The following is a 14594-nucleotide window of genomic DNA, read 5'->3' as shown; positions in this document are numbered from 1 at the left end:
GATTTCAGTGGTGTTCTGTGCAAGGACAGGGTCTGCCTGTGCTCATCAAGGTGCATGACTGCAACCTTGAATGTCATTAAATAAGCATAAGCTTTTGCTGCAATGCTGAAAATGTGACATCGTGTTTTAAAGCAGATAACTTGCCTGTTGCTTTTCAGCAGCACACACAATGCTGTTCTAGGCAGATTTCTGCAGCACCAGGAATTTTTCTTGATCCTGGTAAGAAAACAGATCTTCATTAGTACTAAATCCATCCATCCTACTTTTAATTTTAATGCAGACTTGAGCTCCATTACTAAAATTATTTGTACCCACTCACAGCTTTACCCACAGGAATACTTCAAATGACATTGGTGAAACCAAGCTTATGCATTAAGCTAAACATGTGAAAATTTGTGTGTAGACTGAGATTCTAATTTTAGCATTTTCTTCTATCTTTCATGAATATAGCCTTTAAAAAGTAATTCTGCCTCCGTATCTAAGTCTGCTTGAATCGCTGAATATATATGAGTCTTGTGTGAAGGGAAAGGATCTGAAATTTTTGTATATTTGGAAGAGATGTAACAAAACAATAGACAAAGGATTTACAGGAAAGGGAGCTGGAATCCTCTGGCAGGATCCCCTGCAGCAAAACCCATCATTCCATAGAATGAGGTTAATTAACTGGCAATTATTTCTGAAGTGCATCTGAATCTAATATATTTGCCACAAAGATGTCATTAAAAGAGTATCAAGTGACTGCTGGAAGTCAAGACTACTTAACACTCATGCCCTCACCACAACTGAGCTGCTACATGACTGAAACTGCTAGCCTCTCGTGCTGAAGCACCTTCAGCCTGGATTCACCCGGAGAAATGTGCTCTTCGCCCAGCACCCTGGTGCTGCAGCCTGTTTACCTGTCATCATGCACTTCAAGACACACCAGTCACACACCTGGAGGACTCTTCCACTGACTTGTAATCATAGAATCATAGAAACAAAAGGTTGGAAAGGACCTACAAGATCATCTAGTCCAACCGTCCTCCTATTACCAATAGTACCCACTAGCCTACTAAATCATATCTCATAGCACCTTGTCCAGGCGCTTCTTGAACACCACGAGGGACGGTGACTCTACCACATCCCTGGGCAAAAATAATATAAATGTCTCTTCCATATAAAATCATATCAATCATACAAATGTCTCCTCCAGGATGGTAGCTCTTCACAGGCTTTAGAGTTCCAGCAAAGGGAATTTCACTTATCAACCACTTGGAAGACAAATACCATATACACATCATCCTTTGATTCCTGTGACTTCCTCCCACTCCAGCAGAGCTGGTTAAGTGGGAACTGTCCCTCCTGACACAGTTCACCTCAGCCTAAAAAAGACAAAGATAGGTTCTAAAAGGTGAATAAAAGCATTTCTCTCTGTTTTTGCACATATCGTGGGCAGGCAGGCTGGCAGGGTTGAGCAGGGAGATGAGGGCAGCCGGTCCCATGGCAGTTGCCCCCACCAAGGACTCCCCAGGCATTTTTCTGGAGATCAGACCCTAGCAGTCACTCCATGCCAGCAGAACAACGTGCCACCTCCTCCAACACTTTGGGGCCAGCTTTTTGAAGACCTGAAGCTGCAGAGAGGACCAAACCAGGCTCTGTTCAGCAGTGCCAACTGCCAGGACAACAGGCAGTGGGGCACAAACTGGAGCACAGGAGGTACCCTTCCAACACCAGGAACCACTATTTACAGTGTCGGGTGACAGAGCACCGCCACAGCCTGCCCAGCGACCCCCCCCTGCCTGGAGACCCGAACATGGCTGCCTCCCCTCAGCGCCCTCCCCCCGCCGCTAGGCGGAGGCCAGGCCGGGGCTCGGGAGGAGAAGGGCGGGGGGAAGGAGGAGGCCGCTGCTGCAAGATGGCGGCGCAGAGGAGGAGCCTGCTGCAGAGTGTGAGTGGCGCCTTCCCCCCTCCCTGCTCCCGCACTCCCCCAGGTGTGTGCGAGGGGGGACCCGCGCCTCCTTCTCGCCCGGCCCCACAGCGCCTGAGGGGGGGGCCCGGGGGCCGGGAAGGTCCCGGTGCCGGCGGGGAGGTGGGAGCCCCCCGCGCTGCCCCCGGTCCCGGCTGGGGGAGGCCCTGTTGGGCTCGCAGCTCTGCTTCCCGGCCGGCCCGGGGGGCTTAGGGGGCGGCTGGTGTTGGTAGCCCTGTGTGAGGGGCCCCCCGTCGCTGTTGGTGGCCCCAGGAGCCCCCCTGTCCCGGGGGAGCGCTGCCAGCCGTGAGGGTCCCATCCGGTGCTGTGCGGTGCGGTGCTGTGCTGCACCCAGGGCAGGACCCGGCTGCGACTCTCGGTTCGGGTTTCTTGCTAGCAAGAGCCGGAGGTGCGGCCGGAGCTTGGCCTCAGAGGGAAAGGCGGTGGTAAGTGATCCAGTTCTGCAGCGAGGGGCAGGGAATAGGGAGTTAGTGGCTGGGGGGTGCGCTGCCCTGTTAGCAAAGGGGTGAGAAGAGGGTGGGCACGGACTTGTAACCCATGCTCAACCAGCATCTTCAGCCTGCTTGGGGTTTACGTGGTCTCTTTCCTCTTTCTGCCCCCCAGGAACAGCAGCCCAGTTGGACAGATGACTTGCCATCCTGCCATCTCTCCGGGGTGGGCTCAGCTCCAAACCGCTCCTACAGCGCAGATGGCAAAGGGACAGAGGGTCACCCCTTGGAAGATAACTGGTTAAAATTCAGGTGAGTGGGTTGTGCCTTGATCACGGATCCCTGCAGACACAAGGGCAGGTGAACGTGATGTTTAGCTCCTCACAGAGGACTCAGACAATGCAGGAGGTGCCTGGAGGAACTTGTTACATATGTCTTTGTATCATGGCCATCTATGACCTCTTTGCTTTTGCTGTCTCTGATAGGAGTGAGAACAACTGCTACCTCTATGGTGTCTTCAATGGTTATGACGGCAACCGAGTCACCAACTTTGTGGGTCAGAGGCTCTCTGCTGAACTGCTGCTGGGCCAGCTTCACGCAGATCACAGTGATGCTGACGTGCGTCGAGTCCTGCTGCAGGTAAAGCGGCTTCGGCTGGGAACAGCTCCTGCTTCTCACACTACCCACCTCCTCTTTTTGCTACCAGGGGAGCAGCATCTGGTTTCTGAGGGGCTTGGAAACATCTGCCAATGGTTGTGATTGTACTCATACTGTGAGCAGCTGTAGTGCTTTGTTTCACTCCCACCTCATACCCATCTGTCCCCCAGCTCTGTCAGCACGCTGCTGAGAGCTCTCCAGGAAGCTGCAGCCAGTCTTCACTGGACTTGTAGGAACAAGTCAGCCTGTAAAGGAGATGACGACGAGTGAAAAGGAGAAGTTAATGCGTGGGGAGATGGATTTGCGAGCACATTTTCTTGAGTGATAGATAAGTTTTTACAATCAACTTACAAAATCAGATAGGTCTCTGACATTGCTGTGATTGTAATTTGTATGTTTTTGTCTCCTGTTTTGAGTAGTAACAGATTGTTTTTACAAGCTGTTAAGTAGCTTCACTAAAATAATTGCATTTTAATATGATGCTGTGATCTCAAGTGTCTGTATGTATAGCGATCAACCACTTTTATGAACTGATCTTACAAGAGGTGAGGATGGGTAGCCTCAGAGGTCTGTAGGTGCTGGATAAATGCTCAGTTTCTCTTATGGCCCTTTTTAGGCTTTTGATGTGGTAGAAAGAAGCTTCCTGGAGTCCATTGATGATGCTTTGGCAGAGAAGGCCAGCCTGCAGTCCCAGCTACCAGAGGTAATGTGGCCTTAAGAATGGAGATTTCTGGAGGTCCTACTTTCCAGACTGCTGGATGGGACGTTAGTCAGTCTGGTCCGAGGGCAGCTGTAATTGAAAATTGTGTCCCTGTAGTTGTCTTCTGGGAGCTTGTGGGAAGTGAAGCAAGTGTCTTGGTCCGCTTCCCAGAGTTCCCAATGTTCTTACTGGCACTACGTAGACACATCATTGGTTTTCTTAGTAAAGAACTAAACGTATTGTGGAAAGGTGTTCAGCCCACGAGGTGTGGCTCTTCCAAGGACAAAGACATGATGTGGGTGAGAGGCAAGGCGTCAAATTTGCATGGCACCTGGGCAGATGTGAATTCTGGTCTTCAGGTGAACTGGGCTGTCGTTTCCAGAACCTTATTAGACCCACGGGATTTGTTAGGATTGAACAAATAATTGTATGTCTTACATAGTCAGCTTCAGGGTTGTGGACTGTGTGTTTAAGCCTCCTCCATAATCTTGGGTTCCAGGGTGTTCCTCACCACCAGCTGCCTCCTCAGTACCAGAAGATTGTGGAGAGATTGAAGGTTGTAGAGCAGGAGATCTCTGGAGGAGCAATGGCTATCGTCGCTGTTGTTCTCAACAACAAGCTCTATATCGCCAACGTTGGTGAGTTGTTCTTTGTATTTCAGCGTTTGTTCTTAGCATTTCAGTCTAGGCATTTCTGAGGATGGCTGCAGCTCTAGGAAGTGAAAGAAATCAGAACGTGGGGGGCAGTTTCTTTGGTCTGTGGCTGAGGAGCGATATGCTTGTTACTTGTAGGCCCAATTGAAATCAGTCCGGGTGATCATCTCTGCAGATATTGACAGATGCAATGTGTGTGTCCAAAGAACAGGGGAAAAATGGGTTGAGAGGCAGTAGTGCAGGTTCGCTGAGGAGTGGAGAGCTTGCTCGTGAGGTGTTGGCTCAGGCCTAAGTGAAGAGCTGCCTAACAGGCCTAGCATGCTGCGGGCAAGGCTACTTCTGGGAGATGATGAAGAGAGAGTACATGAGCTTTTCTCTTCTTTTCTGTCCTTATTCCCCTCTCCTTTTCCTTTCCCATTTGGATATGTTCTCCGTCTTAACGCAGAGCTATCTGGTGCCTCATCTCGCTACTCCCGCTGCAGGTACCAATCGGGCACTGTTGTGTAAGTCCACGGTGGATGGGTTGCAGGTGACTCAGCTCAACGTGGACCATACGACAGAGAATGAGGATGAACTCTTTCGCTTCTCCCAGCTGGGTGAGTGCTTGATTTTTGTCTTCTTATCTGAGAACATCTCGTGCCTCAGTTTATCTGGGGCACCAGGAATGACTCAAGCCACTGGAAACAATAACTGACCACAAAAGAAGCTCCCTGTGGGCTGTGGTTTCAAATTACGAGTTCAGTGCCTTTTTCTGCATGTCTAGCCACAGTGAGGCTACAGAGTGAGTAAGTTCAGCTTGCTGAACCTACAGAAAACTATCTTTTTTCTTTTTTTTCCCCCTCTTTGTTCATTTTGAGACTTAGTTTCATGTCTGACTGCCAAACTGACATTGATTTGCCCTCCAGCTGTGCGATTACTAGAGTCGATAAGGAAGGCAGGAGCAGAAGCACACAGCCAGAGGGCAGAAGCAGGATGGACAGTAGGTGACTGACCCTCTGGAGGCAAACCACAGTTATGCTGGTTAGGTTCTGCCACACCCTCAGGATGGTGCGTTTCAGTACGCCTTTGTACAAGCTGCTACTGCAAAAAAAGCAGGTAGACTTCAGACAGAGTCAGACCAAACACTGATGTTTACTGCTCTCACATCAGTAACCATTGAACTCTGTCTAATACTGACATCTTGCTTCTGGCAATTTCCCTTTTCCTTTACAATGCTTGGCGTGTTTTCTTTCTTTGTCTAGAACTAGCCCAGGCCACTTGTGTGACTGTTAGCACCAGACTCTTCTTGTTGAGGTACTTATGTTCTGTGCCTTTGCTTAGGTAGATCTAACTTGGCATTCTTCATGAGGCTCACTTGGTAGTTATATTCATATCTGGTGAGGCTGTCAGTGTGGTAGTTTTCTGCTGATAGGTCTTGTTTCACTCCATTTCTCTTTTTTTTTTTTTTTTTCCTTACTCACACTTCTGCAGTAGTGGCATGTGCTATGAAACAGAGGACTGAATACAGGAATCTAGGGAAAGAGAGCCTTTCTACTGCCAAAAACACTACCTAGAATTTAGCTGTGGTCCACGGTGGAGCAGGAATCTGCTAGATACACTGACCTTAATCCAACGCAGCAGTGGCCCTCCAGCTGGCAATCCCAACAGAAGGGAGAGCCAGTAGGAAAAAGCCAATGTGCACAGGGTTTTGGGGGCCCAGTGCTGATTGTTGTGAGGCTAAGTTGAAGCACAGTGATAAATTCTATCCCCCAAACTTTTTATCATGATGGTGCCTGTGTTACACCTGTCCGGGGGAAAGGGAGAGAGAGGCCTTACGCCTGTGTGGCTCTTCACCCAGCACATTGCAGCTCGCTCAGTACTCCAGGAGAGTCGCTGTGATTTCGACACAACCTCTCTGGCGTGCTTGGAGCTTCCCCGTGTTTGTGTCTGTCGATAGCTTGTATCCCCCTGCCAGGAGCTGGCAAATGAGCCAGGCCATGTTGATGAGTCAGCTTCGGTCTGCAGCAGATGGCAGAGTTGTGTCTTACTGCTGGGGTAGGTGTGGAGCCATCTGCGCGGTGAGGCTTGGTTTGACTCAGAGGGAGAGTTTCAGTTGGACCCTTGCCTTCACCTTGTACTGAGGACAGTCATCCCTAGATTAAAAATCTCAAAATAACATTTTCTGCCTGTTAGCTCCAGGTATAACCAGGAAGGGGGAATTGCCAGGACAGACCAGGTAAGTGGCTCGTCTGCTCTGAGTCCTGCCTCACGTAGCAGCTATCCCCAGATGGTTTCTGGTAGGACTTTCTTCGAGATGTGATTCCTTCATAGTCCCTACCGGACATGAGTTATACAACAAAGCAGAGGTATATCCCCTAAAACTTAATTAAACTAAATACCTGTTTGTGGATTATCCTTGTTTTAGGAGTAGCTAACGCCAGTCTGAGCACTTGAGCAAATTCAGTCCTTCTTGCAGACAGTTCTCCGTTTCTCCTTCTCCAAGTTAGCATATTAGTGAATTTGTCATATGGAATTTAGGAACATGGATCAATAACAGGGTGGAAGAAAAAATAAGAATCCTTCACATATGTTTTCCCCCTTCCTGCTTTCCTCCTCCCGTCACGCAGTCCAGAGCTGACAGGCGCAGATGTTCCACTGCCTTTTCAGCAAATGCCTGTGCGCTCAGGCCAGCTGCTGCCGGTGGCTTTGGACCAGGGCGTGGGCTTTGTCTCGGGGCCAGCCACTGCATTCGGTGTGAGTGTCGGGCTGTGCGCATCTCTCTCCTCTCTCGTTCCCAGATTACAGCTAATGAGAAGGTGTCCCTTGGAACGGAGCAAACTGCTCTTCCTTTCCTTCCTGTAGGGAAGAAAGATCGTTTGGCATCTTGCTTCATCTTGCCGTTCTCTTTAGCTGTGGATATTTCTTTTCTCCTTCCTGACAGTATGACCACAGGGAGTCCTGCAAGTTTCCCAAACTTTGTATTTTTTTTTTAATCTGGCAGGTTTGGATGCAGGGAAAATAAAACAAGTGGGAACTATTCGTGGGCAGGAAAGCACTCGGCGCATTGGAGATTACAAAGTCAAATATGGCTACACTGATATTGAACTACTCAGGTCAGAAAAACTTGCTTTGTGGTTTTAGTCCCTCTTCTTCATGACCCTCTGTTCTTACCTAGTGTGGCAGCAGTGATTATTAAAAACCCTGTCTCTTTCCAGTGCTGCTAAATCTAAGCCCATCATAGCAGAGCCTGAAATCCACGGAGGGCACTCGCTGGATGGAGTGACTGGCTTCTTGGTGCTTATGTCTGAAGGGCTCTACAAAGCTCTGGAGGCAGCTCACGGGCCTGGGCAGGCCAACCAGGTGAGTGTGCTCTCACAGGAAATGTTCCCTCAGCTATTGACCTCCTGCAGGGGTGTCAGCTCTCTTGCACAGGCCGTCCTCCACATCTGTCCTGTGAGTGCTGCCTGGGCCGGCCGGGTGCCTGTGCCACCCCATTCCAGCCTGTAATGATGGGAGGGCTGCTTTGCCAAGCCAGTTCTTCCAGGCAGCTTCCTGCCCCTTTAGGAGGAGCCCTTTAAAGGGAGTGGGATGATTCTAGGCACAAAGCACATATCAGCAAGTGAGACTGGCAAGGACCCTAGCTGGATAAGTTGCCATAAAAACTCTTAGATCGCTTGGCTGGATAAGATTTCCTCCAGAATCTCCTAAACATCCTTCTGCTTTTTTTTTCCCTCTCTGCCCAGGAAATTGCAGCCATGATAGCCACAGAGTTTGCCAAGCAGACTTCGTTGGATGCTGTGGCCCAAGCAGTGGTGGACCGTGTTAAGAGGATCCACTGCGACACTTTTGCCAGCGGTGGGGAACGGTCCAAGTTCTGTCCCCGGCACGAAGACATGACGCTGCTCGTAAGGAACTTTGGGTACCCCTTGGGTGAGATGAGCCAGCCCACGCTAACACCAACACAAGGTATGCTGCGGAGAGAAATAAACAATAGAGGGTGGAAGATAAGTCCTCTTGATTTGATCTGGCATTGACCTAATGTTGGGAGAGGAGGTGCTCAGTGTAGATTTTTTTATTAAAGGGGTTATTGGGTTCTGAGGTCTAGAGTCTGTAACAATTTACATCTAAGAAAGGCAGTTTGATATAAATTCTTCCCTTGGGATCTTTGACCCTTCCTTTGACCTTTCTTTGACGCTGTGCACCATCGGTCACTGATGTCTCACCTGCGTTTATAATTGTTTTCTCCCTTCGCAGGAGGCCGCGTCTACCCAGTCTCCGTGCCATACTCCAGCTCCCAAAGCACAAGCAAGACAAGTGTCACGCTGTCCCTTGTCATGCCTTCCCAAGGCCAGATGGTCAACGGTGCCCACAGCAGCTCGACTCTGGATGAAGCCACCCCCACCCTCACTAAGTAAATATCCCGCCCTCTTGATACCCGCAGCCCCCCGTACCTCACACTGGGTGAAGTGGTTGGGAAGCAGAGAGATACCTGTCAGTTACCCGTCACTCATTCCTTTATCTGCAGCACAGCCCTCCTGGCTGCAGTACTGACAGCCAGCCGAAGTTGTTAGCTGGAGAGCGATGTGTGAGGAGTGGGAATGAGCAAAGCAGGCGGCACTGAACATGCCTTGGGAGAAGCATCTGCTGCTGTCACCGGAGGGCACTCTGGCAGCAAGCAGCTCTTCTCTTTGGATGTTGGTTGCTAAGAGTGTTGGGTGCTGTGCATGGAGGGCGTATGGGTGCCCTTCATTTTTAATAAGGAAAGGGGGTTGTGCAGGAGAGGTGGTGCTGCACAAGCTGGCTTCCTCAGAGGCTGAGGCCAGGGTAGAAAAAATGATAAAGGTTAGACCTGGATTCTGTTTGGATCTGCTTTGCAGGATCGTACTCGTGGCTCTGGCTTGAATTCAGCCTTTGGCACAGGGTGGAGTGTGTACAAACAGAAAAGTGAAGAAGCTCTATGGTTATTGTGTTCTGGTAGCTCCAAAAACAATGAGGCTGACACACCAGGGCTGCTTTGGCTCTAACACAGGTCATGCAAGAATAGCTTTGCTGCTTCCAGACTCTTCCCGTAAAGGTTGTTCTGAATGGGTATGAGGAGGCCAGCAGAGTGCATGCCCCTTCCCCCTTCTTTCCTTTTTCCCCCTTCTTTCCCCCCTCAGACGTCTGGTTGTACCTAAGGTTGTCCAGTTAAAGGTGAGGCACGTGTCTTTGGCATTCATCAGTTCCACACACTTCTCAGCATACCCAGTACTCTGACAGAGCAGGAGGGCTGCAACTTCTTTTACCTGTTTACAAAGGATAGCTTAATCTGTGGAGAACCGGCACTTGTTCTGGTGCCTTTCGTGTGCAAAGTTGCAGATGGGGGGCAAAAAGATGCCTGTGTTCTCTCTCTCCACAGCCAAAGCCCCACTGTGACTCTCCAGTCTACCAACACCCACACGCAGAGCAGCAGCTCAAGTTCGGATGGGGGTCTCTTCCGCTCCCGACCCACCCACTCACTCCAGCCCGATGAAGACGGGCGCGTAGAGCCCTACGTGGACTTTGCAGAGTTTTACCGGCTTTGGAACATGGACCATGGCGAGCAGGGAGCGCTGACGGTGTCCTAATGTGGAAATGTGCCTCCTCCGACCACCCAGCGCTCGGCTGCGTGAGCAAAGACTGAGGCAGGGATGAGAGCGCTGCAGCTGAGAGCTGTGTTCTGCCCAGAGTTAACTCCTGTCTGGGATGTGCTGAGCGCTGGGCTGGGGAGCGTGTGCTGCGCTCTCGAAACACGTGTTGCCTGGGCCATGCACCTCGTCCTGGCCAACCTCTGCCCCTTGGAAGCCCTGTGAATAAGGGAAGGGGTCTTGAATGCAACCCTCGCTGCAGGTTTTTACAAATAAAGTTGCAGAGAGGGCTCCCTTCTGGATAATGCAAGAGTAGGGGCCTGTACAAAGGCTGTGTGTGCGCGTGGGTAGGTGTACGTGCGTGTGCCTGCGTGTGTGCGTGCTGTCATAATGTTTCCACAACTCGATTCATAATGCTGTGATTCCAGTGTTGAACTCCATAGAAGATACCTCTATTTTGCAGAATAAATAACTTATAGCTACACTCATTGGCACCTGTGTGGCTTGCTCTCTTCCTTACATCACCCGTGGGTGGGTGTGACAGCTCTTCCCAGTGAAACCCTCTATTCCTCCAGCCCACGGGGTTGCAGCTTGCAGCGAGCAAGCTTCTATCATAAAAGTGGTCTGGGCACGCGTAGGTGACTTTAAAGTGTAAGGTCTTCGTCCCGTGCTTCCTTGCAGAGCTTTGGTGCTGGAGTTAAAATATAAATTATTGGTTTTGGTAGACAAAACGCACATCTCTCCCCTTAATGCACTTTCACGGGCTATCTGTGAGGTTGTAGAGGGCAGGAGGAGAGCTTGACGCATTTTTTGAACTGCTTCTGCTAAGGTTCGTGCTGGCTGAACCGAAAGCCATAGCTGCGTCACGATGTGGCTGCCTCGCAGACGAGTTCATCCTCGTGTCAGAGCAGAGGTGGGCAGCGAGGAGAGGAGGTCTGCCGAGTCAGCGGAGGCCTGGAGGGGCTGGCAGAGGTGTCGGTATCGCAGCGACCTTCCCCTTTCAGTTCAGGCTTCTGACGGCAGGCGGCAAGCGCGCCTCTTCCCTGCCTGCTGCAGCCTCCTGCTGCAGCCTTCCCAAAACCTCGCAGCTCGCAAGCGGCACGGGGAGGCCTCTGGGGTGACCGCGGTGCCTGGTGGCTCCCCGGGGAGCTGCGATAAGGCGCTGGGCAAAGCGAGACGGCCGGAGGTTACGGGTGAAAGGACGACGCTTGGGTTCCTGCCCTGATTTATTGTCGTGTCGGGCTGGTCACCTGAGGAAGGAGGGGAGTGGGGAAGGAGCAGGGCATGCGGCAGCAGAGGCCAGCATTCAGCCGAGCCCCGGTGTCTGCAGGTTCAAGGCGCTCGTAGCGTGCCAGCCTTGAAAGGGGCGGAGGGAGATTTATCCCTTCGGATAAATCAAATAATACCGAGTGCCCCGAGGCAAGATCTGAGTTTGCTGAGAAATATGTGGGCAGGATCAGAGCAGGGAGTAGTGCTCGCTTCTCGGGAAGGATTCCCTTGCGTGCTTGTGGGTGGCTGTCCCCTCTCCCTCCCAGGCCCTGCTGACACAGCTTTGCCCCACGGGGCTTCTCGTGAACCGGGCCGGGCTCTTGGCTGCTGCAGATGCCCTTGTTTCTCTGCCCTCCTCGATTCCCAGGAAGTGTGGGTGTGCAGGGCACGGCTGGCGTGCTGGCACGGGCAACCGCCCTGGCGCCCGGGGGAAGAGGCAGCAGAGCCATGCAAGGTTTGGTGCCTTGTCCCTGCATCTTCCCTGCAGGGGAAAGCATTTCTCACTCATCCTGCCTCTGCCCGGCCAAGAGCAGGGAAATCTTGAGCCCAGCCTGGTCTTTCTTAGGGGCCTCACTGAAATGTTGTTTGACCTGGGCTCCTTGTCCTTTCCTCCAGACTGTTGCATGTCTGTTTAGAAGGATGGTGCAATCCTGACATGGACTAAAATGGAGTTGAAGAGGTTTCATCCTCTTCTGCGTTCTCTGACCTGGCACGGATTTCGATAGCTGTATAAACAAGTCTTTCTCGCTTATTCCCCCATCCCATTTATCTATGCTATTTGCTAAATTCTACCAGGAACACTTCAAGTGGGAAATATTCCAGCATGCGGATGCTCCAGACAAAGTTCAAGAATTGCCAAACACACTTATATAAAGCAGATCACACAAAACAAACTTTTCCTTTGACATAATTGCTAGTTTACTAAGTATGAAAAAATGAAGTGGGTAGGAGCGGGTGGATCGCACTAAGCTGTGTCTGTACAGCCACTGGAAAAAAAAGAGGAGAAAAATCACTTTTCTGTGCATGCTATGTATGCTTAGGAGTCCAGGTCAAAGAATTAATGTGTTTGGGGGAAAGAGGCTCATGAGCGCATGTCACTGTTTAATATTGTCCTTAGGGAGCTTTGAGAAGACGCAGGCTGTAACAACAGTGGAAAAACCCGCTCTCCCCTGTGCCTTTAAAGTGAAGTGGTGGATGGAAGGGGACAGGACCAGAGCAATCTGGAGAAACAAGAGCAGGGGCCTTTCTGCAGGGTGGTGAAATTCAAAACCACTAGAAATTTCAAATTCTGGGCAGAAAGGGACAAAGCCAGTGCAGCTATGTAGCACAAGGAGCTTTCTGCAGACCTCCGGAAAGAGGAGGTCATGTCAGGGGCTGGTTTCGCTAGGGGGCTGGGGCTCATGTTGCTCTGGAGCCAAAGCAATGCCTCCATCCCGAAAGCCATCCCCAAAAGCCTCCTTTTAGCTTGCTCATCCCCAAAATGCTGTTACCACCTTGCCAGGTGGATGTGCTGGCGTAGGTGATGGGGTAGCTCCCATCTGCATCTTTCTCATCTGCAATTTTCCATCCCTCCTTGCTTCCACGTGAGGATGCGGGGTCCTTGCCCAGAGCCCCTGCCCCTTGACTGCCATGCTCTGGGGAGGAAGGAAAGTGTTTCTCTGCCCTCTCCCCTTTTTCCTTTCACCACATTCAGCTTTTGAGTGTCAGGAGAGAGTAGAAGTTCTCGTGGCACAGCTGAAAAAAAATCATGTAGTCATTGGCTTTCTGTTGTTGTGGGATAGAGATAGTTGTAGCTGAAGGGAGAAACTGCCTGAAATATATAAATTTAATTCCCTAGCTAATAGATAGTTATTGATTGTACATAATAATCTGATTGCTCCTTCCATAGAAATTCTGAGGAAGGGCTTTAGAGTAATTCCGTGCAGTTCATTACTTGAGTAACTCACCTTTCTCTAGTTAAGAGCATCTCTAAAATGTCAGCACTGTTAACGAGAGTTGTAAATAAACCACTGGGGATGGGTTAGGTATTTTAAATCCTCTAGTTCTCACTGTAAGCGTAGGAATGCTATTCGGAGTATTCTGGCTAAAATTCAATGCGAGCACTTATATTCTGCCAACTCCAATCCCCTCCTGGAGTTTCAAATGGATGCGATATTTATCTTCACTTCCCATCTTAACTATTGTGTGTTGTTGCTGTAGGTTGCTAAACAACTGCTGTCTCATCGGTGGCTGTATTTTGCTAGTGAATAAAGTGATCCCCATGTGCATCCGAACCATAAAGCTATTTGGAGTCCTTGCATAAGAACCCCAAGGTACGTGTAAGCTGTTAATATTTATTATGTGAAGCTGAGAACATGACTGAAGATGGAGGGATTAGAGTAACCAAGTTCAGGCTGCTGAACGGGCAGGCAGAATGGAAGAGAAAGCAGATGCCCAGGAGGAACAAGCGCAGGAAGCACGAGGGCTCCTGCACGCAGGATTAGACGCCAGTGGAGCGTGGAAAGCAAAAGGCTGGGAAGGCTTTGCAGAGCGGCGAGGGGAGCCGGGGCGGGGAGGGCAGATGCAGCACTGCGGCTTCTTGCTCGGAGGCAAATCTAAACCTCTCTGCTTCCCCCAAATTGAGCATCGGTTTAACCACTGGCCGGCTGGGCTGCCAGCAGCAGGAGCCCTGCGCGAGGGGACTTGGCCGCAGCAGGAGGCAGCTTGGGCAAGGTGTTTCTGAGATGCGTTGGAGAGGGCTTGGACTTCTGGGCCATGATGCTTGGCCCTGTCCTCCTCTCTGCGAGGTGTTTGGAGAGTCTCCTAACCTGCTTTCTGCCTCATCTCCCAAGAACAGCATGACCTAGAAATCCTGCGTTTCTTCTGCTGGTTTTGCTTGAGCTGGGCAAAGAGCTTTTTTGAGCCTTGCAAAAGCCAAGTGGTGGTGGGGAGTGACACCAGCTCCTTTCTGAGCAGCAAGAAGCAGCTGCTTTGATTTCCACGATTTGACACGAGTCACCAAACACCTTTGGGACATGCTGGGTTTGACTGGTGCGAGTTGGGAGTGGGGCTGCCAACCCCACGCATCTCCATTTGGGAGCTAGGGAAGCGCTGCTGCAAGAAGCCCTGCTGGTTATTGTGGTGTTCAGGTGGCAAACAGCCACCAAAACATCTCAAATGGTTGCTGTGGTTGGTTTCCAAAAGCCACCACCAGCTCAGCCATCCAAACCCAGGTTCCTAGAGGTGGCCAAGCACTTCCTAACACGCAGCACAGAGCTACCCGCAGGAGAGAAATCAGGCAAAGGAGGCTGCCTCCGACCTCTGGTGGGAGCTGGTCGCTTTGGCAAGTTCAGGGCT

General features: G+C 50.8%; 1 protein-coding gene across 1 annotated transcript; it reads left to right on the top strand.

Annotated features, from left to right (window-relative positions):
* The first annotated feature begins 1856 nt into the window (after positions 1-1856).
* On the top strand, positions 1857-10473 carry TAB1 (TGF-beta activated kinase 1 (MAP3K7) binding protein 1). The gene is made up of 11 exons (XM_035551883.2): positions 1857-1927; positions 2570-2706; positions 2880-3033; positions 3668-3754; positions 4251-4389; positions 4887-5000; positions 7385-7496; positions 7599-7743; positions 8127-8349; positions 8638-8794; positions 9782-10473. The coding sequence occupies exons 1-11, from the start codon at positions 1895-1897 to the stop codon at positions 9987-9989; spliced, it is 1509 nt and encodes a 502-aa protein (XP_035407776.1). The 5' UTR covers positions 1857-1894; the 3' UTR covers positions 9990-10473.
* The last annotated feature ends 4121 nt before the right edge of the window (positions 10474-14594 follow it).

Source organism: Cygnus atratus, chromosome 1 (assembly GCF_013377495.2).
Source record: "Cygnus atratus isolate AKBS03 ecotype Queensland, Australia chromosome 1, CAtr_DNAZoo_HiC_assembly, whole genome shotgun sequence".
In the NCBI taxonomy this organism is placed as follows: domain Eukaryota; kingdom Metazoa; phylum Chordata; class Aves; order Anseriformes; family Anatidae; genus Cygnus; species Cygnus atratus.
This window is presented reverse-complemented; position numbering and strand designations above follow the sequence as displayed.

Coding starts and splice junctions, on each gene's coding strand:
- TAB1 (XM_035551883.2), top strand. CDS start 1,895: ATGGCGGCGCAGAGGAGGAGCCTGCTGCAGAGT. Junction 7,497..7,598: donor ACTGATATTGAACTACTCAG/GTCAGAAAAACT, acceptor GTCTCTTTCCAG/TGCTGCTAAATCTAAGCCCA. Junction 8,350..8,637: donor CACGCTAACACCAACACAAG/GTATGCTGCGGA, acceptor CTCCCTTCGCAG/GAGGCCGCGTCTACCCAGTC.